Below are 27,402 nucleotides of genomic sequence, written 5' to 3' on the forward strand. Positions count from 1 at the left end.
TATGTGTGCGCGCACAAGTGCTTCTGTGTGTGTGTGTGTGTGTGTGTGTATACGTACGTTGAAACAAGCTTCTGCTTGTTTTCTTTTACATAACCTCTATAGATAGCATCAGGAGTGTTGTGGTTGGTCAAACTTGTCATCTGATTCTATCAGTCATTAATTCAGTTTCTCTGACTAATTAAATTTTCATCTAAATGTTCTAAATGCCTACCTGTTGTCTTTTTCAAATATCTTTTCTCAAGATAATAACGGCATCAGATTAGACCCCTAGATGTATAACGTGTGTAACCTAATATGATGACTGAATTCAAAGAGATGAATTATTTGTCTCTTGCCGACCTACGTTTATTTGTCATGTGAAGAAGACTTTTTCTTACAATTAGAAAAATTATTTTTCAATGAGAAAGTTTGAATAGCTTGCTTCTGGTTATGACTTTCTGGATTCTTTATCTTGAGAAAGAAGAAACTTATGGTGAATGAGAGGTGAAGCCCATGCTAATGAGCATATACTCTTTTGCATGTTGTTTTATATTTTTATGCTCTATGCTTCCAATTGGTTGTGCAATCTGATTCGCCTTCTTATTTTCTCGACCTGTAGATTCCATCAAATGGATTTAAAGCAGTGCCTATGCTTCAGGTTCTGGATCTAAGTTGTAATGCAGCTTCACTACCAGAGCAACCAGCATTTTCTAGCCTACCTCATTTACAGGAGCTTTATCTCAGGTAGTCAACAAAAAGTCACGTCCTACATGTGCATAGCAAACATACAGGAAGCGTGTTCATTTCTCTTCATGTATTTGTCGTTGTAAATACCGTATCTTATTTAATTTATTCATTTTTTATTTTAAGGCCCATATGATGAAGAGCAAGATTAGCATATTACGAATTTGAATTGCATAGTTATCTATTAGGATGTGTTTTAATTTTAGTATATAATTTTGCATTAAGGATTATGGTATCTCTAAGGATTATTTAGAATTTAGTGAAGTTTATCTTATTATTTTAATTTCTCTATAAATAGCTTAGTGGTTGTAATTTTAATTCAGAGTTGATTGATGAATGAATTTTGACATTTTTAGTTTTCTTCATCTTGAGTTCTTGTTCTTCTCCTTGAGTTCTTGTTCGTCTCTTAAATCCTCTATTTTCTCTTCTTTGGTTCTATTTCTGTCTCTAGCAGTTCTATTTCTCTTCTTGGTTGTCTTTTCTATCTAGATTTTATCTCGTCTATCTTGGTTTACATCACCATGTCATTCATCTTACATCTTATATCAATTTAAATTCACAGACAAATGCACTTACATGAAGTACCATCCGATATATTGAGCTTACAGAACCTGCGGATCCTTGACCTGAGCCGAAATTCCCTTCAATCTATTCCAGTGGTAACAGTTTTTCACTCAGAAGCTACTCTATGGCATGTAATCTTTAGAATAATTTGAAAGCATCAACCTCTGTCAGGAGGAGATAAAAGGTTTAGCTGTAGTAGTTGTATGATTTGTGCACAGAGGAGGAAGGAAAAAAGTAGCAGTGAAAGATTGGTGGAAAACAAATGTAACTGGTTAGCTATAAGTTGGAAAAATGGTTCAGCTGTAAGGAATGGGAAGGGGAGGGATCACAATTTTTATAGTGTATGTTAGCTCCTTTTTATTTATAAACTTTGTATAATGTACAAACTGTCTTTTTAATTTTTTATTCCAAAAGAGTATGTACAAACTCTGTACAATGTATTCCTCACAACCACAGTAGTGCCTATTACTTCTGTCAGGTATATGGATATTTTCTTGGGAAGTGGATATAAATTTCCTCTAAAATCCTTGGCTTAGGTGGTAATAAAACCCATGTCCTTTAGCATATTAACACTTAGGTTTTAAGTTAATAAAACAATTAGGTTATATTCTCAGTTGCCCCTTCTCTTTAAGTATTTGGTACCGATTGTTGGGGGAGTTTGGATCTTCTTGAGTTATGCCTTACTGGGTTGTGGATCTTTTCAATAATGATCTAATGTTTGGTAGAAGTAAAAGCTGTAAGAGGTTATGGAATGTAGCTACTCTTGCTCTCACGTGGACTCTGTGGTTAGAAAAGAACAATAGTCTTTGAGGACATAGAGGACGATGTAGACGAAGTTTGGGATAAAATCAAGTTATGAGTTGCGCTTTGGATCTCTCAAGTTAAAGGCTTTAAGAGTGTCTTCTTTTTCTGATTTATTGAGAGGATGGGATTTAGTTCTACAATGATTCTGTGGGAAATAGCCGCATTATCTTTAACATTATCTTCTAGAAGCAAGCATTATCTCCTAAGGATTATGACCAACTAGGGCTAGGGATCATGTGATTATCTATTTCCTAGATTCTAGGTGATCGGCTAACAACAGAATTAGGGATAAGTTCTTTTCTCCAATGAGTTTATCTAACTCGTGTATATATATAGCCCTTTAGTGGCTTGTGTAAATTATTGGAATTAATAAAATATTTTTTCCTCATTCTTTTCCACATGGTATCAGAGCCATAGGGCTTTTTTTTTTATTCCAGAAATAAATCCTTCTTTTCCTCGGCCTTCATAGCCGAATTTCCCTGATTTTTTTTCCTCGGCCTTCATAGATTTTTTCAAATTTCTCTGAATTGCCTTCATCGCAATTCCCTTTTTTCCCATTACAGTGTTTTCTTCTGCAATTTTTTTTCCTAAATTTGCCTTTTCGTTGCGGACCCTCTTTTCTGTTTCCTATTTTGCGGATTTCCCTCTTTCTTGTGATCACACATCCGAATAAATTCAGAGATGTCAGAAACAACCTCTTCAACTCCCTTGGTTTAAGCAACCCAACAGCGGAGGAAGAACAGATTCAGCGTTCTTCAGGCAATTTCCAGAATATATAGACAGCCCATAGACTCAATTACAGAAACTACCTGAAGTGGTCCTAATTGGTTCGGACTTTTCTAAAGGGAAAAGGAAAATTAAGTCACTTACTTGGGACTGGACCGAAGGAAGGAGATGCTGGATTCGAAGCCTGGGATGAAGAGGATTCCATGATCATGTCTTGGTTGTGGAATTCCATGACACCCGAAATCAGCGACACATTCATGTTTCTGCCAACCGCAAAGGCAATTTGGGATGCTGCACATGGAACCTACTCTAAGGTTCGTGATGCGGCTTTGATTTACGAGATTAAGATCAAAACAGCGGCATCCAAACAGGGAAGTAAAACTGTAACAGAATACGCTAATTTTCTGCAAAACCAGTGGCAAGAACTGGATTATTACAGGGTAATTGACTTGAAGTGTAGTGACTGTGCAGGGGCAGTGAAAAGATTAATAGAAAGAGATCGAGTTTATGACTTTCTTGCAGGTTTAAACCCGGAATTTGATCTTATACGAATCCAGATCCTAGGGAAGTTGGAAATCCCGTCCTTGGAAGAGGCAATAGCTTTAATCCGGAGTGAGGAAAGTCGAAGATGAGTGATGCTTGAACTTGAAGTAGTTGATGGATCTGCACTCACGACCTTTAGTAACAAACAATGGGGTCTCATCTTGGAACAACCACCAAAAGCTGAACCTGGAAAAACGGAGGATAAAAAGGGAGCAAATCGAGAAGATCTTTGGTGTACCTACTGTAAAAAGCCACGACATACAAGAGAGCATTGCTGGAAATTACATGGAAAACCTTCAACAACTAGCCGTGAATGGGGAAATAAAGGAGGACAGCAGTAATGACAACAAGGCCAAGCATATAAGACCACCCAAGTAAGTCAAGATCAAGCTCAAACTCAAGACCATAGCGGGTTGAATAATGAAGAGATAGAAAAATTGAGGAACTTGCTGGGAACCCTTGAGAAACCATCCTCCAACACTTGCTCCTTGGCACTCTCGGGTAAGCACTCATTCTCTTGTGGACTAAATGCTTCAGATAAATTGTTTGTGAATTCATGGATGTTAGACTCGGGAGCTACGGATCATATGACACATGCCTCAAACCAATTTAAAACTTACACCCCGTGTCCAAGTAATAGAAAAATTACGATTGCCGATGGAACCACAACCACAGTAGCCGGGGTAGGGGATGTCCATATCGCACCTAGTCTTATCCTAAAAATGTTTTACATGTCCCAAAACTGTCCACCAACCATGTGTCTATTCAAAAGCTTACAAAAGACTTACATTGCCATGTTACTTTTTACCCTTCTTACTGTGAGTTTCAGGATCAGGATTCGGGGAAGAAGATTGGACGTCCTGAGGAAAAGGATGGACTCTATTACCTTGAGACGTTGAATTTTTCACATATGATTAGGAAGAGCCTAACATCCTCATTTTTTTTCTTCCTCCAAAAGGGATCCCATTTGGTTGCACCACTACCGCCTTGGCCATCCTTCTTTTGCAATTTTAAAAATTATGTTTCCTTCTTTATTTAGGGGATTAGATATTAGGGGATTTCATTGTGACATTTGTGAGTATGCAAAACACACTCGTGTTTCCTTTCCTATTAGTAATAAAAGATGTTCTTCTCCTTTCTATGCAATCCACAGTGATATTTGGGGCCCTTCCACTACTCCAAATATCTCCGGTTCACTTTGGTTTGTGTCCTTTATCGATGATTGTACTAGAGTTACCTGGATCTTTTTGCTCAAAAATAAATCCGATGTGAGTAATATCTTTCCCAATTTCCACTTGATGATTCAAAATCAATTTGGTACTAAAATAAAGAGATTTAGGTATTGTAGAAATTAGGAAAGTAGACTAAAGTCATGGACCGGATATGTACCAATCCGGTTAATAAGGGCATAGAGATAAATTAGGAAAATAGTTTATTCTTTCAATTTTTAAAGAGATTCCTTAAGATAAGGATCTCCCTCAATCAAGGGATTTACTTTCCTTATTCAGTGGGATGGTTTTCCTATAAATATTGTAACCCTTGTACATAAAATAATCAATGAGAAATACTTTCTTTTCTGCCCTGGAACCTACATGGTATCAGAGCCGAAAATAATCTCCTCAATTGATGGCTGAAACTGCCATTACAGAAGAAGGAAGATCCTCGGCATCATCTAGGGCAGAAGGCCCTAATCGTGGTGAACCAGATCGAACCACCATGGCTCAAGGGGGAGACTCCTCTCATTTTTCATTCCAATTGACTCCACACATTGAACGGGAAAAACTACCTAGAATGGGCACAATCGTTGAAGTTGGCCATAGATGGAAGAGGGAACCTCAGTTATCTGAATGGAGAAGTGAAGAAACCTAGAGATGGAGATCCGAAACTGAAAGCATGGAGATCAAAAAACTCCTTAGTCACTGTCTGGCTGATCAACTCTATGGAACTGACCATAGGTAAACCCAACCTTTTTCTTTCTACTGCAAAAGATGTATGTGATACGGTTAGAGAGACTTATTCTGATCTTGAAAATTCCTCACAAATCTTTGAATTGAAAACCAAGTTGTGGAAATCCAAACAGAGTGAGCGTGAGGTTACAGTTTATTATAATGAGATGGTTTCCCTATGGCAAGACTTAGATCAATGTTACAATGATGAGTGGGACTGCCCAACTGATAGCGTGAGATTCATGAAAAAAGAAGAGAGTGATCCAGTGTACTTGTTTTTGGTTGGTTTGGATCGAGTCTTTGATGAGATTAGGTCTAGGATCCTCGGAAAAAACCCTCTACCAACTCTTTGGGAGGCCTTTTTTGAAATTAGGAGATAGGAGACTAGGAGGAAGGTCATGTTGAAAATTGAAGAAGATAACAAACCCATGACTGCTGTGACTAACAATTCTGCCCTTGTGTCAATGAGGAATGAATCGGAAAATGACAGGAAAAAGAAGCCTTGGTGTGATCATTGCAAGAAGCACTGGCATACACGTGACAACTGCTGGAAGATTCATGGAAACCCACAGAATTAAAAGAAGAAGAATGCTGATAACAGAGGCTTCTCGGCTCAGGCAACCAGTGAAGATTAGGGACAGCAAAGTACTCCTGAAGGGCTGCCTTTCACGAAGGAGCAATTGGAGCAACTGCACAAATTTTTTCAGTCTTCACAATTCCAAGTAAACTAGTCAACCCCTTAATGTTCCTTTGTCCAAACAGGTAATCTTATCTCATCCGTTCTCAGTGTCAACCCTAAACAAAACAGCTCCCGGATCATAGATTCTGGAGCCACTGATCACATAACAGGTTGCTCCCAATTTTTTTCAACTTATAACCCATGTGTAGGCAATAAAAAGATTAGAATTGCTGTGGTCCCTTCGCCGTAATTGCTGGAACATGGACTGTTAAAATTTCCAATTCTATAATCATGCATGTACTTCATGTTCCTAAACTCTCTTGTAACCTTGTGTCTATTAGTCAGATAACAAATTCCCTTAATTGTCGTGTTATTTTTTACTCCTCTTGGTGTGAGTTTCAGGACATGGTCTCGGGGAGGACGATTGGTAGTGCTAGAAAAAGTGGTCTCTATTTTCTTGAAGACGGAACTGACTCAGGACACCAAGTTCAAAGTTCCTGTTTAAACTCTATTTCCGTTTCTAATGATGTTATGCTATGGCATTATAGATTAGGGCATCCAAGTTTTTATTACTTAAAACATTTGCTACCTGCTTTATTTAGAAATAAAAGTCCATCTTCGTTTAAATGTGAGATCTGTGAACTAGCTAAGCACCATCGTTCTTTCTTTCCTCCTAGACCATATCAAGCATCAAAACCGTTTCTGCTAATTCATAGTGATGTTTGGGGACCATCTAGGGCCTCAACAATGCATGGAAAAAAATAGTTTGTTAGCTTTATAGATGATCACACACGACTCACTTGGGTATATTTATTAAGGGACAAGTCCGAAGTAAAAGAGATTTTTTAGGTATTCTATGCAATGATTGAAACACAATTTCAAGAAAAAATAAAGGTGTTTAGGAGTGATAATGGTAGAGAATACTTTAATGAAATCCTAGGGGGATATTTTTCAAAAAAGGGCATAATGTATCAAAGTTCATGTTCAGATGCACCCCAATAAAATGGGATAGCAGAAAGAAAAAACAAACACCTCCTAGAAGTCACTAGAGCATTATTATTTACTAATGGTGTTCGTAAGTACCTTTGGGGAGAGGTACTCCTAACTGTAACATACCTAATAAATCGCATGCCTACCAAAGTTCTAAATTATCAAACACCTCTAAATGTCTTCAAGAATACATTTCCTACCTCTAAGTTGACAACATAACCCCTGAGAGTGTTTGGGTGTAGTGCATTTGTTCATATTCACAGTCAAAATAGGGAAAAGTTAGATCCTCGCGCCAGGAAATGTATATTTGTAGGATATGCTCCGAACAAAAAGGGGTACAAGTGCTATGACATAAAATCTCACATAATGTTTGTCACAATGGATGTTACCTTCTTTGAGTCTCAACCATTTTTTGGCACTCATCTTCAGGGGGAGAGAGTAAATGAAGATTCAAACTTTGAAATAGAAACTGCAACTGTCCCATCTAAAACTGTGAGCCCAAATTTCCTAATAAATATGGAGTTGAGTGACTTGAATAATGAAAACTTGAACTCTGAGTCTATCGAGTCATCTCATAACATTAATAAAGATGCAAATAGGGAACAAACAGGAACAAAAAAACTGCTGGTTTACAGGAGGAAGAACCGGAAGCAAGGAGTAGAGACTAAAACTAACCAACAATGCCAAGAGCCTGAACCACAGATTAGTCCGGATCCTTCATCATAGGACATCCCCAACTCTGCTCCAGGTAATCCTCACACAGTACCTATCCACACAAACTTGTCTAATCCCGAATCCGAGTCCAATATACCTGAGCCTGATCTCCCTATTGCTAAACGCAAAGGGGTCAGAAGTTGTGTAAAGTATCCCATGTCTAGCTTTGTGTCCTACAAAAACCTGTCACCCGTTTTTTCTGCGTTTACCTCTCAGTTGTCTAGTGTGGAGACTCCAAAGAATGTGTAGGATGCTCTAAAGGTTCCTGAATGGAAGGAGGTTGTTCTCAAAGAAATGAAGGCCCTTGAAAAGAATGGAACTTGGGAAGTGACAGAACTGCCGAAAGAAAAGAAGATTGTTGGCTGCAAATGGGTGTTCACAACAAAAATACAGATCAGATGGATCTTTGGAGAGATACAAAGCACGTTTAGTAGCCAAAGGGTTTACTCAAACGTATGGGATTGACTACCTTGAAACTTTTGCTCTAGTGGCAAAGCTCAATACTATCAGGGTACTCCTAACACTCGCAGGTAACTTAGACTGGCCACTACGACAACTAGATGTGAAGAATGCTTTTCCTAATGGCGATCTGGATGAAGAAGTCTACATGGATCCATCTCCAGGGTTTGAGGAAAAATATGAAAACCGGGTATGCAAGCTGAAAAAGTCTTTATATGGTTTAAAACAATCTCCAAGAGCGTGGTTCGAGAGATTTACTCAGTTTGTGAAGAGACAAGGATATGACCAGGGGCAAGCAGACCTTACTATGTTTACAAGGCACTCTAATGGGAAGGTAGCTGTCCTTATAGTATATGTTGATGACATCATTCTTACTGGGGATGAGACTGCTGAGATGAATCGCCTAAAGCAGAGTCTGGCTTTTGAATTCGAGATTAAAGATCTAGGCTCACTAAAGTATTTCCTTGGTATGGAAGTAGCCTGATCAAGAAAGGGGATTGCAGTTTCACAAAGGAAGTACGTGATTGATCTACTTAAAGAGACAGGGATGAGTGGATGTCGTCCTGCAGAAACGCCAATTGATCCAAATCAAAAGTTTGGAAACAAAGAGGGAAGACCAGTGGATACGGCACAATACCAGAAACTAGTTGGGAAGCTAATCTACCTGTCACATACATGACCAGACATAACATTCGCTGTCAGCCTAGTAAGCTTGTTCATGCACTCTCCTCATGAAGAACATCTAGAAGCAGCCTACCGCATCCTAAGGTACTTAAAGAATTCACCGGGAAAATGACTGTTTTTTGAGAAGAATGAACAACGAGGTATTGAAGTTTATATAGATGAAGATTGAGCAGGGTCTACTTAAGATAGAAGATCCACATCTGGCTATTGTACGTTTGTGTGGGGAAACTTAGTAACGTGGAGGAGTAAGAAACAAAACGTAGTGGCCCGAAGTAGTGCAGAAGCAAAATATAGATCAATGGCACAAGGAATCTGTGAGATGATATGGCTCAAACGGATTCTGGAGGAACTGAGAAGACCTGTGATTATGCCTATGAAGCTGTATTGTGACAACAAGGCAGCAATTAGCATTGCCCACAATGCAGTCCAACATGACAGAACAAAACATGTTGAGATTGATCGGCACTTTATAAAGAAAAAGATTGAAGTTGGAGCCATCTGTATGCCATTTGTTCCAACCTCACAACAAGTGGCTGATGTTCTTACTAAAGGATTGTTCAAACCAAACTTCGAGTTTCTCATTAGCAAGTTGGACATGACAGATATCTATGTACCAACTTGAGGGGGAGTGTAGAAATTAGGAAAGTAGACTAAAGTCATGGACCGGATATATATCAATCCGGTTAATAAAGGCATAGAGATAAATTAGAAAAGTAGTTTATTCTTTCAATTTTTAAAGAGATTCTTTAAGATAAGGATCTCCCTCAATCAAGGGATTTACTTTCCCTATTCAGTGGGATGGTTTTCCTATAAATATTGTAACCCTTGTACAGAAAATAATCAACGAGAAATACTTTCTTTTCTGCCCTGAAACCTATAGGTCTGACAACGCAAAAGACTACTTTAATCAGTTATTGTCTCCTTTTTTCCAAAAAGAAGGAATCATCCATGAGTCATCTTGCGTAAAAACTCCACAACAAAACGGGGTTGCAAAAAGAAAAAATGGTCACCTCCTAAACACTACCCGAGCACTCTTGTTTCATCAAAACGTACCAAAACACTATTGGGGGGAAGCCGTTCTTACTGCTGCCTATATCATAAACCGAATTCCTTGAAGGGTTTAGGGTCATAATGTCCAATAAAAGCCCTTTCTAAATTCTATCCTGACATTAATACAACCAACAACCTTATACTTATAATTTTTGGGTGCACTTCATTTGTTCATGTCCACAGTAACAATCGGGGAAAATTGGATCCTAGAGCTGTCAAATGTGTCTTTGTAGGATACTCTTCCATAGAAAAAGGGTACAAATGCTGTCATCCACTGTTAGGATCCGTTAATTTGGGAACTTGTTTGGTTAGTGGGTTGATAGAGTTAGTAGGAATTAGTATAAATAAAGAGCTTAGTAGCTCACTAGAGGTATGTTGTGATTTTGAGAGTTTTGGGAGACTGAGATTAGGGAGAGCGGTGGTCTCTTGAATACCACCAAATTAAGAGTCCCCGGAGTACTCGAATTCTCCGTTCTATCCTTTACTTTTCCGTTTAGTAGTGTAATTGGAGATTGGCTCGTGGTTTTCAATAAAAGAATTCCCTTATTTCTATTCAATTCCTTGTCAATTTCAGGATTGATATGTGTATGTTTGGCTGTTTGACTGTGGAAAACCTAGGTTCCTAATATCCACCCACCAAAAAGCTCTTTGTCTCGGCCGATGTCACATTTGCAGAAGAGAAACCATATTTTGCTCAACCTTATCTTCAGGGGGAGCCTTCTATTATAGAAGATAAGGATTCTTTCCTTCTTGATCTACCATCCTCTTCTTCATCATCCCATCCTCCCACTCCTAAACCTGTGGAATCCGCAACACCCTCAAAATCTACCACAGCCTCCCCAGTACCATTTGTGTCTCCTATATAGGATAAGACTTGTCTCCTATATAGGATAAGACTCTTGATCATATATGCTTTGGAAAAGGAAAGACGTACTCAAGGAAACGGGGCCCAGCCTTTGAATCTACACAAGTCCAAATCTCCAACCCGACTCTTGAGAATGAGGTAACAGTTTCTAAACCTACTTTGCCTTTACTGGTAGAGCACCCACCTTCAAACACTTAACCAAGAATTGCCAATAGCTATAAGGAAAGGAACCCGCAAATGTACCAAGAGGCCATTATACCCACTATCTCATTTTGTATCCTTTGAGAGGTTTTCACCATCACATAAAAGCTTTCTACGAGTCTAAATGAAATTGCCATTCCAAACACTTTGTCTGAGGCATTATCGAAGGAAGAATGGCGAAAAGCTATGGGAGTGAAAATGGATGCTCTGGAAAAAAACGTTAAGATTATTTGAGTGAGAAGAGAGAAAAATAATTGAAGAAATTGAAGAGTTTAGAGAAAAGAATCATAATTCTCAGAGGTTTTTTTCTCTTTTGTTTTTCTTGAAAATATCCGTGTACAGCCATAGCCTTTTAATCGGCTAGAATCAGCAAATAATGCTGATTGATACACTAGCAAACAGTGGGATCCGATACCCTTATTAAAGAAAATATCCTAATCAAATCTGATATGATATGATCATATTTGTGCTATTTCCTAAAATAGAGAAAACAGTCCTATCTATTACCACAATTACAGATTATTATAATCTTTCAACACTCCCCCTCAAGCTTGGAATATATGTTGATCATTCCAAGCTTGGAATTTAGCTCCTCAAACTTTGCTCGAGCAAGTCCTTTTGTCAAGACATCCGCCACTTGTTGATGAGTTGACACATGATTTAGATTCAGAATCCCTTCTTCAATTTTTTCTTTAATGAAATGTTGGTCTAGCTCCACATGTTTGGTTCTATCGTGATGAACAGGATTTTAGCAATGCTTATTGCTGCTTGGTTATCACATAATACCAACATGGGTTCTTTTGTAAGGACTCTGAGTTCCTTCAGTAGTCTGTTTAGCCACATCCCTTCACAGATTCCTTGAGCAAGTGTGCGAAATTCTGCTGCTGCACTACTTCTTGCAACAATTGACTGTTTTTTACTTCGCCATGTGACAAGATTGCCCTACACATAAGAACAGTAACCTATTGTGGATCTTCTGTCAATGATTGAGCCTGCCCAGTCTGCATCTGTAAAGACTTATATCATTCGATTTGACCCCTTTTTGAAGAACATTCCTTTCCCTGGAGTCATCTTCAAGTAACGAAGAATTCTGGACACTGCTTCTAAATGTTCTTCATTAGGTTTGTTCATGAATTGACTGACCACACTTACTGAGAAGGCTATGTCAGGTCGTGTGTGCGAAAGATAAATGAGTCTCCCAACCAGGCATTGATACCTTCCTGTCTCGACTGGAGGACAATTTTCATTGACCCCAAGTTTTTTATTTGGATCCATTGGAGTATCTGCAGGCTTGCATCCTAACATCCCAGTTTCTTTGAGTATATCCAGATCATATTTTTGTTGAGAGACTACTATCCCTTTCTTAGATCGGGCTATCTCCATACCAAGGAAATATTTGAAGTTTCCACGGTCTTTGATCTCGAATTCTCTTGATAAGACTTCTCTCAATCTGATTATTTTTTCCTTAAAGTCTCCTATCACAACAATATCATCAAAATACACAATGAGAATTGCCACCTTTTCATCGTCTGCAAATTTTATGAATAGTGTGTGATCAAAGTGTCCTTGAGAATATCCTTGTTCCTTAACCACTTTTGTGAACCTGTCAAACCACGCTCGCGGAGATTGTTTGAGTCCATAGAGCGACTTTCGAAGCCTGCACACTTTGTTGACATTAGCTCTTGTTTGAAATCTGAAGATTTTGAGGAAGAAATAATCTTCTATTTTTCTCATTGAAATAATCGGTAACCTTCACACACTTATATACAAGATTTACATAACTAATAAAGGTAACAAATCCCTACAAATAAGGGAAGGATAATCTTCTCCTAAACCTAAGGAATCCGGATTCTCTAATCCCATGATTTCCTCCTATATGTAATTCTAGATAACTTTGAGGGAAATTCCACACTCCCCCTCAAGTTGGGTTGTGCATATTGTACATGCCTAACTTGTTGCATAGTTCCTCAAAGTTAGGTCCTGGGAGCGCCTTTGTCAAGATGTCTGCCAGTTGTTCCCGGGTAGGAGTGTAGATCAGCTGCACGTCTAAGTTCTCAATCTTCTCTGCTATAAAATGTCGATCTATCTCCACATGTTTCGTTCTGTCGTGATGAATTGGGTCCTTTGCGATACTAATAGTAGCCTGATTATCGCACTTAAGTGTCACCGACTTCTCAAACTCCAACCCCAACTCGGTCATAACTCTCCTGATCCATATTCCTTCACAGATTGTTACTGCTAAGGCTCTTAGTTCAGCCTCTGCACTGCTTCTGGAAACCACAGTCTGTTTCTTACTTCTCCATGTTACAAGATTCCCCCAGACTAAAGAGCAATACCCTGTGGTTGACCTCTTGTCGACCTGGCTTCCTGCCCAGTCTGCATTGGAGTATAGAGCAATATTTTTGCAATCGTTTTTCTTAAACAATAACCCTTTTCCAGGGGTCATCTTTAGATACCTGAGAATTCTGTACACGGCTTCCATGTGTTCCTCCATTGGATGGTTCATAAACTGACTTACGACACTCACTGCAAAACTAATGTCAGGCCGGGTATGGGAGAGATAAATCAGCTTCCCTACTAGACGCTGATATCTTCCTTTGTCTACTGGAGTTCCTTCCTCTTCATACCCTAACTTCTTTGTAGAGGCCATAGGGGTGCTTGCAGGTTTACATCCTAGCATGCCGGTTTCTTTAAGTAAATCCAGGGTGTATTTGCACTGAGAGACCACTATTCCCATTTTTGATTAAGCCACTTCCATGCCTAGGAAGTACCGTAGAGGACCAAGATCTTTTACTTCAAATTCTTTAGCTAAGAATCTTTTAATCTTCAGTAACTCTTCCTCGTATTCTCCGGTTAGAATGATGTCATCAACATACACAATGAGAATAGCTACTTTTCCCTTGGAAGAGCGCTTTACAAAGAGTGTGTGATCAGCTTGACATTGAATAAATCCGTGTTCCTTTACAAACCTTGAGAATCTACCAAACCACGCTCGTGGGGATTGCTTAAGTCCATATAGAGACTTCAATAACCTGCACACCTTATTGTTGCTGTTGCTTATTTGTAGACCTGAAGGAATCTCCATGTAAACTTCCTCTTCGAGATCTTCGTTAAGGAAGGCGTTCTTTATATCAAGCTGATGAAGTTGCCAGTCCAAGTTGGCTGCTAATGAGAGGAGTATTCGAATGGTGTTAAGCTTTGCAATAGGAGAAAAAGTCTCCTGGTAATCAACCCCATAGGATTGAGTAAAGCCCCTTGCTACTAACCGAGCCTTAAGCCTCTCAATTATTCCATCTGCTTTGTGCTTCACGGTAAAGACCCATTTACAACTCACCTTTTTCTTTCTTGGCGGGAGTTCAGTAATAGTCCATGTTCCATTCCTTTTCAAGGCCATGATCTCCTCTTGGACTGCTTGTTTCCAACCTGGGTGACTCAGATCCTCTTGAATGTTTGCTGGAATTTGCACATTATCCAGCCCTGAAGTAAAGGCTTGATAGGATGGAGAGAGACCTGCATATGATATAAAATTCTTGATTGGATGTTGAGTACAGGTTCGAGTATCTTTCCTTACGGCAATGGGCAGTCCCAAATCATCTGTAATTTGAGTCTCATGTGATCCTTTTTGTTTCGGCTCATTTCCACCTCCTGTGCTAGTTTTCTGCAGTCATTGGATCCAGTTCAGACTCTTGGACAGGTATGAGATGTGCCAAGTTCTCAATCTCCCCCTGAGGTTGCTTTTTCTTCTTGGTGTATACTTGAAGTTCTTTAGTTGCTGGCAGAGGACATGACAGACTCAAAGAAAGAATATTGGGAGGATTAGCCGAAGCTTCAGGTACAAGGACTGGACTGGATGGAGACGTTTCTGGCTGATTTGATGGTACCTGGACTGGACTGGACATAGGGCTAGACTCGGCATTTTGTGGCTGTATATTTGGACTAATTTCCGGCTGTTCTAGCAAAGAATCCCAACTCCAAAGCTGAAGTTCTTTCCGAGTATTCTCCCCCTGAATTTCAGTTTTGGAGAAATAAGGAGTTTTTTCAAAGAAAGTCACATCCATTGTGTCATAAACTCTTCCTGTGCTGGGACAAAAACACTTATAACCTTTCTTATTTGTGGAATAACCGAGGAAGACACATTTTATGAACTTTGGATCAAGTTTACTCCTGTTTTGGGGGTATATATGGACGAATGCATAACACCCAAAAATTTTGAAGGGAAGATCGGAGGAGAGAACCCGAGCATGAGGGTAGATTTTAATGAGGGCTTGACGTGGTGTTCTAAATTTTAGAACACGAGATGGCATCCTATTGATGAGATATGCAGAAGTACGAATGGCTTCCCTCCAAAGATATTTTGGAACACCAGTAGAAAACATAAGAGATCGGGCTACTTCTAACAGGTGACGGTTTTTCCTCTCAGCCACACCATTTTGCTGGGGTGTATTGACACATGAACTCATTTGGACAATCCCCTGTTGGGACAAGTAGTTGCCTAGAACTGAATAGAAATATTCCCTAGCATTGTCAGACTTAAGAATTTGGATTTTAGTATTGAACTATCTTTGGACCATGGAGTTGAGTGCTCGGAATATTCTATCAACTTCTGAATTTTCTTTCATAAGGAAAACCCAAGTGAGTCGGGTATGATCATCCACAAAGGTCACAAACCACCGTGCCCCATTAATATTTTTTATTCGAGCGGGTCCCCAAATATCACTGTGAATCAATGCAAATGGTTTTGATGGACAATAGGGCACACTTGGATAAATAGAACGTGTGTTTTGCAAGTTGACAGATCTCACAGTTAAAAAATTTTGACTTTTTATTGATGAATAAATGAGGGAATAACCTTTCAAGATACATAAAGTTTGGATGACCTAATCGATAGTGCCATAACATGACTTCACTATCTTTATTGACACTAGAATTGAAAACATACTTAGGACTGAAATTACTAATTGACTGATTTGTAGGAAAGTTTTTGCTTCCAACTAAAGCTTCTCCAAGTTGAGATGTCTTGAAGAGATAGAGTCCCGAGCACATCTTAGCACTGCCAATCCTCTTCCTCGAACCCAATTCCTGAAAAACACATTTGGGAGAAATTTAGTAACACAATGATAATCACGAGTCAACTTACTGATGGACATTAAGTTGCAATCGAGTTTAGGGACATGAAGCACGGATTTGAGAATGATTTTCGGTGAGAGTCGAATTGAGCCAATCCTTGCCACCTTAGATAAAGAACCATCGGCAATGCGAACTGTGAGATTGGTGTGACTCGGTTGATATTCATGAAAGAGAGACCCATCTCCCGTCATATGGTCGGACGCCCCTGAATCAATAATCCAATATCTTGAACGTTTAGCGCACAGAGAATGCAGATTGTGAATTACCTGCTTGTGCATGCATGCTAGTGGACGGGGTAGGAGCAACGTGCTGCGAGAGTGAACTGCTTAGAATTTTTTGGAGTGCGTCGAGTTGTTCCTTAGTGAAGGGACTTGACTCGGCAGCGACTGGCTTTTCCTCGGCTGTGGTGGCTGAATTTGCACGGCTGTCCTGATTTTGATGGCTTCTAGTCAATAGGTTTGCCATGTATCTTCCAACACGTATCCTTGGTGTGGCCAGGTTTAGCACAGTGATCGCACCATGCTCTTCCCTTCCTTTGTTGTCGAGAGTCATGCTAATTTTGAGGACGTAAGCCACGGGCAGCAAGGGCAGATCCTTCCAACGTTGGAGATGAATGTTGACCACCCATCATGACCTTTTTCCCGCTTTCCTCACGGCGAACTTCAGAGAAGGCTTCTCGTAGGCTCGGAAGAGGCTTAGTTCCCATCACTCTGCCTCTAACTTCATCTAGGTTCTTGTTTAAACCCAGTAAAAACTTAAATGTCCTCTTCTGCTCCACTATTTTCTGATACAGGACATTGTCTTCAGGGCACTTCCATCCATGGCTTTCAAACATGTCTAGTTGCTGCCAGTGACGGGTGAGTGTGTTGGAAGTATTGTGTTACAACGAGATCTCCCTGCTGTAGATAGTGAAGGATGAACTCAATTGCGAATAGCTCCGATATATTTTCAGAACTCGAGTAAGTCTCTCTTACTGCTTCCCAAATTTCTTGTGCAGTCTCATAGAGAAGAAAATTCTCACTAATATCAACATTCATTGAATTGATGAGCCAGGACATAATTTGATGATTTTTTGCCTTCCACTTTTTGTAACCTGGATCATCCTTCTTCGGAATTAGAATCTCCCCTGTTAGATAATCCTCTTTGCCTCTGCCACAGATGAACATCCGGACTGATTGAGACCATTGGAGGAAGTTTTGCCCATTAAGTTTGTGGCTAGTGATCAGGAGTGAGAGATTTTCAGAATTTCCGGAATTTCCAGAATGTCCAGAATTTTGAAGAGCAGATGTTTGATCGGAATGAGAAGGAACTTCAGAGTGAGAGCTGGTTGTTTCGGATGCCATAGCTGTGCTTGGCTATGAGGGACGGCTGGGAATAGAGGCTAGGGTTTTTCAGGATGAGAATGGAGACTAGGGTTTTTTTTTTTTCAGAGAACCGGTTTTGATACCATGAAGATTTTAAGGAATAAATAATCTTCTATTTTTCTCATTGAAATAATCGGTAACCTTTAGACACTTATATACAAGATTTACATAACTAATAAAGGTAACAAATCCCTACAAATAAGGGAAGGATAATCTTCTCCTAAACCTAAGGAATCCGGATTCTCTAATCCCATGATTTCCTCCTATATGTAATTCTAGATAACTTTGAGGGAAATTCCACAAAATCCATCTAGAATTTCCATAAACACCTCCTCTTCTAAATCCCCATGAAGGAATGCATTTTTGACATTGAACTGATGCAATGACCAGTCCTTATTAGCGGCTAAGGAGAGAAGCACACGAATGGTGTTGAGTTTTGCAACTGGTGAGAATGTTTCTTGATAGTCAATGTCGTAGGTTTGCGTGAAACCTTTGGCAACAAGTCTTGCTTTGTAATGGTCTAGACTCCCATCTGGTTTGACTTTGACAGTGAATATCCATTTGCAGCCAACTGGACGTTTTCCCTGTGGTAGCTTTGTCAGCTCCCAAGTGCCATTCTTTTCAAGTGCTTCCATTTCTGCTTCAACTGCCTTCCTCCACTCTGGTTTGCCAAAGAGCAATATAAATGTTATGTGGAATCTCAATATCAACTAGATTAGTGGTAAACGCCTTGAATTCTGGAGATAAACCAGCGTAAGACACAAATCTCTGAATAGGATGTCTTGTACATTCCCGAACACCTTTTCTTATGGCAATTGGCACATCAAGGTTATTGTCAACAGGTTCATTAGCAACATTGTTACCTTCATTTCCTGAAATGAGTTTGGATTCATGACTCTGCTCAGGAAGAATTGGAATTTCTTCCTTTTCTTGAGGCTTGTTCCTCCTTGTATAAACATGTAGCTCTTTTTCATGCAAGTTCTGAGGTGGTTCTGGAAAAGTTTCAATTGGAGGGTTATCTGGAATTGGTTCAGGTTCGGCCTGATTTGAAGTCATTGGTTCAGGTTCGGGCTCATTTGAAGTTTTTGAGAAAGCCAGGCTCGGTTGTGGTCGGAGTATGTTTCCTTGGCAGCTGATGACGGGTATTTCTACCAACAAATCAAGTACTTTTAAGTACTCAGACGTAAATCTGGATACTTCACTTGAAAGGCTCGAACTCAAGAACTAAACTCAAGGCATTGCAAGCAAATGGTTTTTGAAAAGCGCTAGAAATCGTGGTCAACATTTTTACAGTGCTTCAGCGGGGTTTGACCTTTATTTGGTATACTTAAACTCATGTCGTACAGCCGCAGCGAAGCAGAAATTCTCGTAGATAAGATAAATATTTGTAAGTTTTCAAGCATTATTGTTAGTTTAATGTCTTTTGTATGCTTTTTATAGGAATTAGAAATAAATGCGAACTTGGATGATTTTGCATGAAGAAAAGAAAAATATTTGCCCAACTTGTGAATCAATGGCAAGAGGCGAAAGAGGATTTTAAGGCACAAAAGAGGAGGTTTTGGAATGCAAGAAAGCGGGCTACAGTGCGCAAAGGAAAGCCAAGTCAGAATGGGGCGCGCGCCCGCGCCCTGGCCCCCGCGCGCCCTAGCCTGCCCGCGCGCGGCAGCGCGCCCAAATACCTGCCCCGCGCACTGCAGCGCGCCTCAGCCCCCTGCAAGCGAAATCCTTCTTCCAAAAACGCGCGCTGCAGCGCGTTTTCACGCAGGCTGCAGCGCGCGTATGAAACCCTAGCTCCAAAACTGAGTAGTATAAAAGGAAAGAGATGCCACTTGAGAAGGGGAGCCCCGAAAAACTGAAGAAAACATCAAAAGGAGGCCGAAATCCTTCATCTTGGAGGTCCTTGGAAGCTCTTCAATAGATATTGGGTTTTATCCTCTTTCATCTATTTTTTCATGTTGAGCTAGACATTAAATCTAGGACTTGATGTAATTTTATTTGAACTATGTTTTGAATATTTTGTTAATTGTTAATTTAATTTCGTTTTCAATTCATCTATGTTTCTTTATGCTTAATGCTTCTAATATATGTGGCCAATGAGTTAGATGATTTTTAGATTGCGAATTTGATGCTCGGGAGAGATTAAGTTCTTTATCTAGATTTGAGAAACATAGTCTAGGTTGTTTTGAGACCGGGAGGAGATCAACGGTTAGATAATCAAATTAGGATTTAGGTCGTTGTGAGGCCGGGAGGCAATCAATATTCTTATTTTTTAATTCTAAAGGCGAAGCTTAATTTGTGTTAAATATTCATTTCGAATAGGGATATTGTTTTGGGTATTTAAATATAGTTCCTTGTGAGGCACTTGAGAGAGGTTACGAGGTGACATTAGAGCCTTGATTAATGAATTGAACGGAATTGATTAGCGATTACATAATAGGATGAACATAGGAATAATAAAGCGAAATCAAGTCCCTAGACCATTTGTGTATAGATATTTTATTTTTATTTTTATACTTATTTTGTTTTTGTTCTTAATTATCATCTTATTAGGTTGCCTAGATAAAGTGAAGTTACAATAATCGCGGTACTTAACGGCAATTCTAAACCCAATCCATGTGGAAACGATACTAACTCACCCTATACTCAAAACTTGACACCGTACGCTTGCGGAAATTTATTATACGAAAATATTAAGCATCAGCAGCCTCCCATATCTCTTAAGCCGTGCCATAGAACAAGAACTCTTCACTAATCTCCTTGGTCATGGAATTTAATAACCATGACATGACCATACTATTTTCAGTTTTCCAAACCTTGTGTTTCGGATCATCCTGCGCTGGTTCAGTTGTTCCTCCCGTAAGGTAATCATCTTTTCCTTTACCACAAATGAAAAGCATGATTGATTGTGACCATTGAAGATAATTCCGATCAGTTAGTTTGTGACTTGTAATTGGCAACAGCATGGAATCGGAGTTTGCAGGGATGCTAGGCTTGCCAGTCTCTCGAGCAGAAGAAATGGTTGTGGAGGATGTTGCCGATGTTGCTGATGAAGCCATTCCGTATTTGACCATTTAGGTTTGAACAGAAAATAAAAGAGGAATAGAGACGACTAACAGATTGGAGATGATATGGATTAGAATACAGGCTTTGATACCATGAAGATTATTTGAGTGAGAAGAGAGAAAAATAATTGAAGAAATTGAAGAGAGTTTAGAGAAAAGAATCCTAATTCTCAGAGGTTTTTTTCTCTTCTGTTTTTCTTGAAAATATCCGTGTACAACCATAATCTTTTAATATGCTAGAATCAGCAAATAATGTTGATGGATACACCAGCAAACAGTGGGATCTGATACCCTTATTAAAGAAAATATCCTAATCAAATCTGATATGATATGATTAGATTTGTGCTATTTCCTAAAATAGAGAAAACAATCCTATCTATTACAATAATTACAAATTATTATAATCTTTCAACAAAACGGAACATGGGAGATAGTGGACCTTCCGAGGGGAAAGAAAGTAGTGGGATGCAAATGGGTCTTTTCTCTAAAATTCAAGGCAGATGGGTCATTAGAGCGCTACAAAGCAAGACTCGTTGCCAAAGGGTACACTCAGACATATGAGGTGGATTATCAAGAGACTTTCGCGCCAGTCGCAAAAATGAACACAGTGAGGATCTTATTGTCATTGACAGCCAATTATAACTGGGACCTACAACAGTATGATGTGAAGAACGCCTTCCTTCACGGGGACTTGGAAGAGGAAATTTATATGACCATTCCCCCGGGGTTCGGAGGAGTTGAAAAAGATAAAGTATGCAAGTTAAAGAAAGCATTGTACGGTTTAAAACAGTCACCCCGTGCTTGGTTTGGAAGATTCACCAAAGTAGCAGGAAATGATAGTCTATGTGGACGACATTATTGTAGCAGGAAATGATGAGAGGGAGAAACAAGCCTTGAAGCATCGCCTAATCAAAGAGTTCGAGATTAAGGAATTAGGAACGTTGAAATGCTTTCTTGGGATTGAGGTGGCACATTCAAGACATGGCATCTTCATTTCATAGCAGAAATATGTCATGTATCTTCTCGGAGAAACATGAATTCTCGCTAGTAAATCAGCCGCAACTCCTATAGAGGCAAACCATAAACTTGGAGAAGCCACAGGTGATCAAACAGTAGACAGAGAAATGTACCAAAGACTAGTTGGGAAACTCATTTATCTTGCACACACCCGGCCAGGCATAGCATATTCCGTAAGCATCATCAGCCAATTCATGTATAATCCCAAGGAGGTCCATCTACAAGTAGCCTACCGAGTGCTTCATTACCTAAAGGCTAACCCAGGAAAGGGAATAATGTTCAAGAGGAACTCCAAACTTGTCCTTGAGGCTTACACGGATGCAGATTATGCAGTATCTCCCATGGATCGAAGGTCTATCTCCGGATATTGTACATTCCTTGGAGGCAACTTGGTGACATGGAGAAGTAAGAAACAAAATGTTGTAGCTCGATCAAGTGCAGAAGCTGAGTTTAGGGCAATGGCACAAGGAGTCTGCGAATTGTTATGGCTGAAGATCATATTGGAGGACTTGAAGATTAAATGGAGTAGGCCGATGAGACTCTACTGCGATAATAAATTAGCAATCAGCATTGCACATAATCCAGTGCAACACGACCGAACAAAACACGTCGAGGTGGACCGACACTTCATCAAGGAGAAGCTAGATAGTGGATTGATCTGCACACCATATGTTCCCACAGGAGATCAACTAGCCAATATCTTCACCAAAGGGCTTAATAGTACTACCTTCCAAGAAATTACAACCAAGCTAGGAATGAGAGACACCTATTCACCAACTTGAGGGGGAGTGTGGGAAATAGCCGCATTATCTTTAACATTATCTTCTAGAAGCAAGTATTATCTCCTAAGGATTATGACCGGCTAGGGCCAGGGATCATGTGATTATCTATTTCCTAGATAGTGATCGGCTAACAATAGAATTAGGGATAAGTTCTTTTCTCCAATGAGTTTATCTAACTCTTGTCTATATAGCCCTTTAGTGGCTTGTGTAAATTATTGGAATTAATAAAATATTTTTTCCTCATTCTTTTTTCCATTTGGATGTCCTTAGATTTTATTTTTATTTTTTTTATCAGTGTATTAGTTTTGTTTATGTTTCATTGTTTTGTTTGTTGCTGGTGGACTACTTGTTCCCTTTTCTACTCCTATTCACTTTTCTACTCCTATTCACTTTTCTTTCCCTATTCACTTTTTTTTTTTTAAATAAAAGTCTCGTTTCTTATAAAAAATATTGATGCATCAATGGCAGGGTTTCAAAAATGCTACTTCTCTCACTGAGCTTGATCTATCAGACAATAGCATATCGGCACTTCCACCAGAGTTGGTGAGCATGAGCAGCCTTCAAAATTGTATTTGTAGATTTATCTTACTGCATGACTAAAAAAAAAGAAGAAGAAAGACTGGAGGTTTCATATTGTTGCCAGTATATCTCTAATTATTGAGTCATAAAAAATAAGAATATATCTCTAATCCTGTGGTTTGTAAAGCTATTTGTGTTCATGTAGCATGATACAATGGGATGGACCCGATATTTGGTCCTGCTGTTCCTCCACACCACTATTTGACCCATATTAGTTTTTTTGATAGTCTTGTGGTGGTTGGCTTATGTCATGTGAAAGATGATAAATAATCATATATAATTTATTTTGTTTGATAAGAATAATCATATCTAGAAGCATAATTTATTTTCTGTCTTTTTGTTTCTTTTATTTTTCATACAATTTTTTTTCCGGGTAAAAGTCTAAATAAGAAATTTATGTTTGTTTTTTGCTGGAATAAAAACAATTTGTTCTCTAACCAAGCGAAATAATGCTCCTCAACTATATTAATCCATGACTTATATGCCACTAGGAGTTGTTTGTCCAGACTTTATTTGTTACATTTTTTTTTTTTCAAGGGACTTTATTTGTTACAGTATTCTAAAGCTATGATGGTTCCCTTTTTTTTTTTTTGGTCAGGGTTTTCTTGAACCGAGCCTACAGGTCTTGAGACTTGATGGAAATCCATTGAGAAGGTACATCTTCACCTTTCCAATACTAGTTTTTGCGAGAAGCGTGTTAATATTGTAATTTGGGTATGCTAGTTTTTATTTTATTTTTTTTCCCAATGAAAACAAGGTGAAGTATTTGCATTATTGTCTCTGTCGAACTCATTAATTAGTTGAAACTTGCAAGCGATTCTCTCTTTAAATGCATGGATAATATGTATGCAGAGCTTGTGTTTGTCAATTCGTTAGTATTTTTTTTTTCGAGATATTGCTATTTTAGGATGAATTCATTTGTGCACATTAGTACAAGGTAACTAATTATAGGTATAACTTTTCTGCAAGTCAGGCCCTAATCGAAACTCGTTGACTGCATCTTCAGCACATGTCCTTGTGTTAATGTGAATATCCACGAATGTAAGAATCACACATTGTGTACGAAAAAAAGAAAAAAGAAAAAATAAACACTTAATGCCTTTGTTTAACTGGGAGAATGAACTAGCATTTTCGTATAGGCTTATCTGATAGTGCAATGTGCCAAAGTCTGCCAATTATTAACTAAGTAATTCAAAATAACTTTTGAAGATGTTTACCAGAAATTAGTTGGTAAAATGAATGTGAGGAAGGTTTCCAAATTCAGCTCTTACTTGGAATGAAAAGATTATGAGAATTGTAGGAGTAGAATTCAAAGCAAATGGAATTGTTTGTTTACTTTCGCCTTGTGGGATGAGGTTCCCATGACTTCACATGTCCTTAGTGTCTTATTATTTATTTTGCAGCATCCGGAGGACAATCTTAGATAGAGGAACTAAGGCGGTTTTGAAATATTTGAGGGACAAAATCACAGATCAGTAGTTTTTCGTGCCTTGCTCTGGAGAACATCTGACATTTCATCTCCGAAATCTCCGTTTGAATACCACATGCTTCCATCAATGACTTGAGTATGACATTTGTGAGATGAATTTTGGTTGCTGTTTATTATCCTTATTTTCCCTGCATCAATGGCCGCGCTATAGAATTGTCTCACAATAAAAAGTTTGACTTAAAGGAGTCCCATGCTAGCTATTGTTGTGTCCACACGAGTAATGCTTTTTCGATTTATAACTTTCTTTCTTTCCTGCTCTCTTTTTTATCTAATTAAGGGGGCTATTGTTTGGTTTCTCCTTTTTATACTTTGTCTCTCCTGAGTGATAAAGGATCGATTTTGGTCAAAGTTAGAGGATTTGTGTATGTATTTAACAACTTCACTCCGAATTTAAACTCTCTAGTGAATTATACATCTCTTGAAACTAAACAGATGCTAATTGATAGTACCATTATGTGGTTTTTAAGTAGCTTAGGTATCCGAGCTATCGATGCCAATCGTCGCGTGCTGGTTCTCAAGATATTGGTTTGGATTGAATGAGATTAAACTTTTTTTTTTATATGAAATAATAATTTAATGTTTAGATGAGGTATTCATTCCTAGTTCTAAATGTAAACATAGTGAAATGATGGGTTATAATATGTTTACTGTTTAGTTCTCTTTTCCTAACGTGGCTTTATCGCTCTGAACGAAAAATCAACTTTAAAAAAAAAGTTAAAATCAAAATTTTTTTTAGTAACCACATTATTGAATCAATTAAAAAATAGAAAAAACAACTCATTGCTTCATGTGATCATGAAATATGAAATTTTGTGACATTTGTTGAGCAGTTTTTTTTGGGAACCCATCAAGGGACACGTGGTGGGAAGTCTCACGTGCCAATGTGCGGGTCAAAGTAACCAAATGAGTATTTTACACATTTATCCCTAAACTTGTATGACTTTAACAATTTGCTCCTTGAATTTTTAGTTTTGACAAGTTATTCTCTCAACTTGTATAATTGTTGCAACGTGTCTCATTTTGACGACGATATTGAAAATTAGTTTCGAAAAAACACGTTTGATGAAAAATTATAATATCCCAATTCAATTGTAACACAAAATTTTCAATTCCTCAACTTTTAATCCCTTAACTCTAATAAAAAATTTGAGCAAAGTTAGTAAAATAAGTTACATTGTAATAATTTTACAAATTCGAGGGGGTTGATTGTCAAAATTAAAAATTTAGAGAGTAATTTAAATTACTATAAGTTCGCAGGGGGTGATTGTGGTGAAAACCTATAACTAAACATTGAATAGAGTAATGTTAGAGGGCATTTTAGTGTTGAACATCATACACTAATAGAAGGTGAGTACTTCCACATGGTAGGTGAGTCTCACTTTTTGTTGGTTGTAGTGCTTAGCTCTTGTGGGGTTTTTGAGCATTTTTCTACTAAAAAATTACTAACCTTACCCTAAGAGTGCATGAGTTTAGATTTTTACCATTTTACTAATAGGGAAGCAAAGAATGTCGATGGGTGGTTTCTTAAGTGACTCACTATCCACTAAAGGGAAAGCACATTAAAAGGTTCAAATCTCAAATTAAGAGTAATGTGTAAAAATCTATACTCATAAAATTTGTCTGCTTTCACACCGCGCCATTTATACTTGTGCCGACTAGGGTAGGCGCTGATTAGGACAATACTAGCCAATCAATTCTTTCTTGTAAGTGAAAGTGTCATCTTAATAAGGATGTTCCATCGTAAGAAGACACATGGCAGGCGAAAAGATCTCATTCTTCTAGCATTAGAGCAGTGAGATCCTATCAGGATGGCCTGCACGCTAGGAGATCTCGTCAAAGTGGCCGATTTCATGTATGGAATTATTGAGATTCGTCAAATATTCTGATTGATTTTCATGATTTGTACATTAGTTGTCATTAGGTGTTATTTGTTAGCCGAAATAGGATAATACAAAGAAGATCAAAATTATAGAGAAATGAAAAACTGAAATTGTACAATGCAAATTCAACCTTTCTACTAAATTCAGAATTGTATGAATGTCGAGGAACGTGAACCACGTTTTTCTTAAAACAAATTCGTCCCCTCCGGCGTGTGCTTGAGGTTACGTTGGATGTCCGTCTCCCAGGATACAACGACAACGACAGTAGCTTGATGCACTTTCGGAACCGTCTGGCGAATTAGAACTTGATCTTTCCTCTATCACTAAAAACCGAACTAAACAAGACAAAGAAAACACACAACTTTGGAAGCAAGAGAGAAACCGAGAGAGAGGAAGAGATTGCTAGAAAAAGTGTGATTTGTTAATGTGGAGTTTGGCCTTTATATAGGCTCCAAAATCTGGGTGTTATACCAAGACATTATGGTGTAAAATCCCAGATTTATTCCAGCCATATTTCTGCAAAATAATGGAGCAAAACGTTTTTATTTTCCATGATGAATCTAGCCACAAAGCATATCCAAGTTCAAGAAAAAACTGATGCAATAACCAGCTTTAACAACACAATTAAATTCGGCATTAAGCATCCCATTAAGCCTTGTTTAATCTCCATTAAGCTCCAAACGGTTTTGGCTGAATCTGGAAAGTCTTGGCCGAGTAAAAAAAAATAAAAATTGCAAAAGTCAGCTTGCACAGAGCGGGTTTTCCGGTCTGGCATTCGTGTCCGCAGGTAACAGGTGTACACATTGGCCCCCAACCCACCGGGATCATGATTTGCACCCCCCCTGTGCATGAGAGAGCGTCTCTGATATACATGCTTACTTAGGCTTCAAAGTGCAATCACTTATAAACACCACATTGGCTTCACTCCTAGCCAATGTGGGATTTTTGCAATTTTCCTTCTACATTTACCATTCCAAGTACCACACTTAGACCGTCAATTTCTCATTCACCTTAAAACCATTTTGAGTGTTTGAATACTCGATTTCAATCTCTTCGCGACGGAGAACGCAAATCCATCGAGACCCGTCTCAAAAACCTATTGGGCCCCATCCGAATATGGGCCTCAAAATGGGCTTTTAAAATGGCTTAACAAG

At 38.7% G+C, this 27,402-nt stretch overlaps 1 protein-coding gene across 2 annotated transcripts in view; it reads left to right on the forward strand.

Annotated features, from left to right (window-relative positions):
• The window catches only part of LOC21408348 (plant intracellular Ras-group-related LRR protein 6), a 29,967-nt gene extending 5,100 nt beyond the window's left edge, over nt 1-24,867 (forward strand). Inside the window, exons 17-21 of one of the 2 annotated variants that reach the window (XM_024167307.1) lie at nt 599-723; nt 1,286-1,382; nt 22,769-22,843; nt 23,478-23,533; nt 24,283-24,867. In XM_024167307.1, the coding sequence (XP_024023075.1) occupies nt 599-723; nt 1,286-1,382; nt 22,769-22,843; nt 23,478-23,533; nt 24,283-24,358 (429 nt within the window). In that variant the 3' untranslated portion in view covers nt 24,359-24,867. The remainder of the gene's footprint in view (nt 1-598; nt 724-1,285; nt 1,383-22,768; nt 22,844-23,477; nt 23,534-24,282) is intronic. The other variant, XM_024167308.1, reaches the window with a different exon arrangement.
• The last annotated feature ends 2,535 nt before the right edge of the window (nt 24,868-27,402 follow it).

The sequence above is a fragment of the Morus notabilis genome, unplaced genomic scaffold, assembly GCF_000414095.1.
Source record: "Morus notabilis unplaced genomic scaffold, ASM41409v2 Scaffold100, whole genome shotgun sequence".
NCBI classification, from domain to species: Eukaryota; Viridiplantae; Streptophyta; class Magnoliopsida; order Rosales; family Moraceae; genus Morus; species Morus notabilis.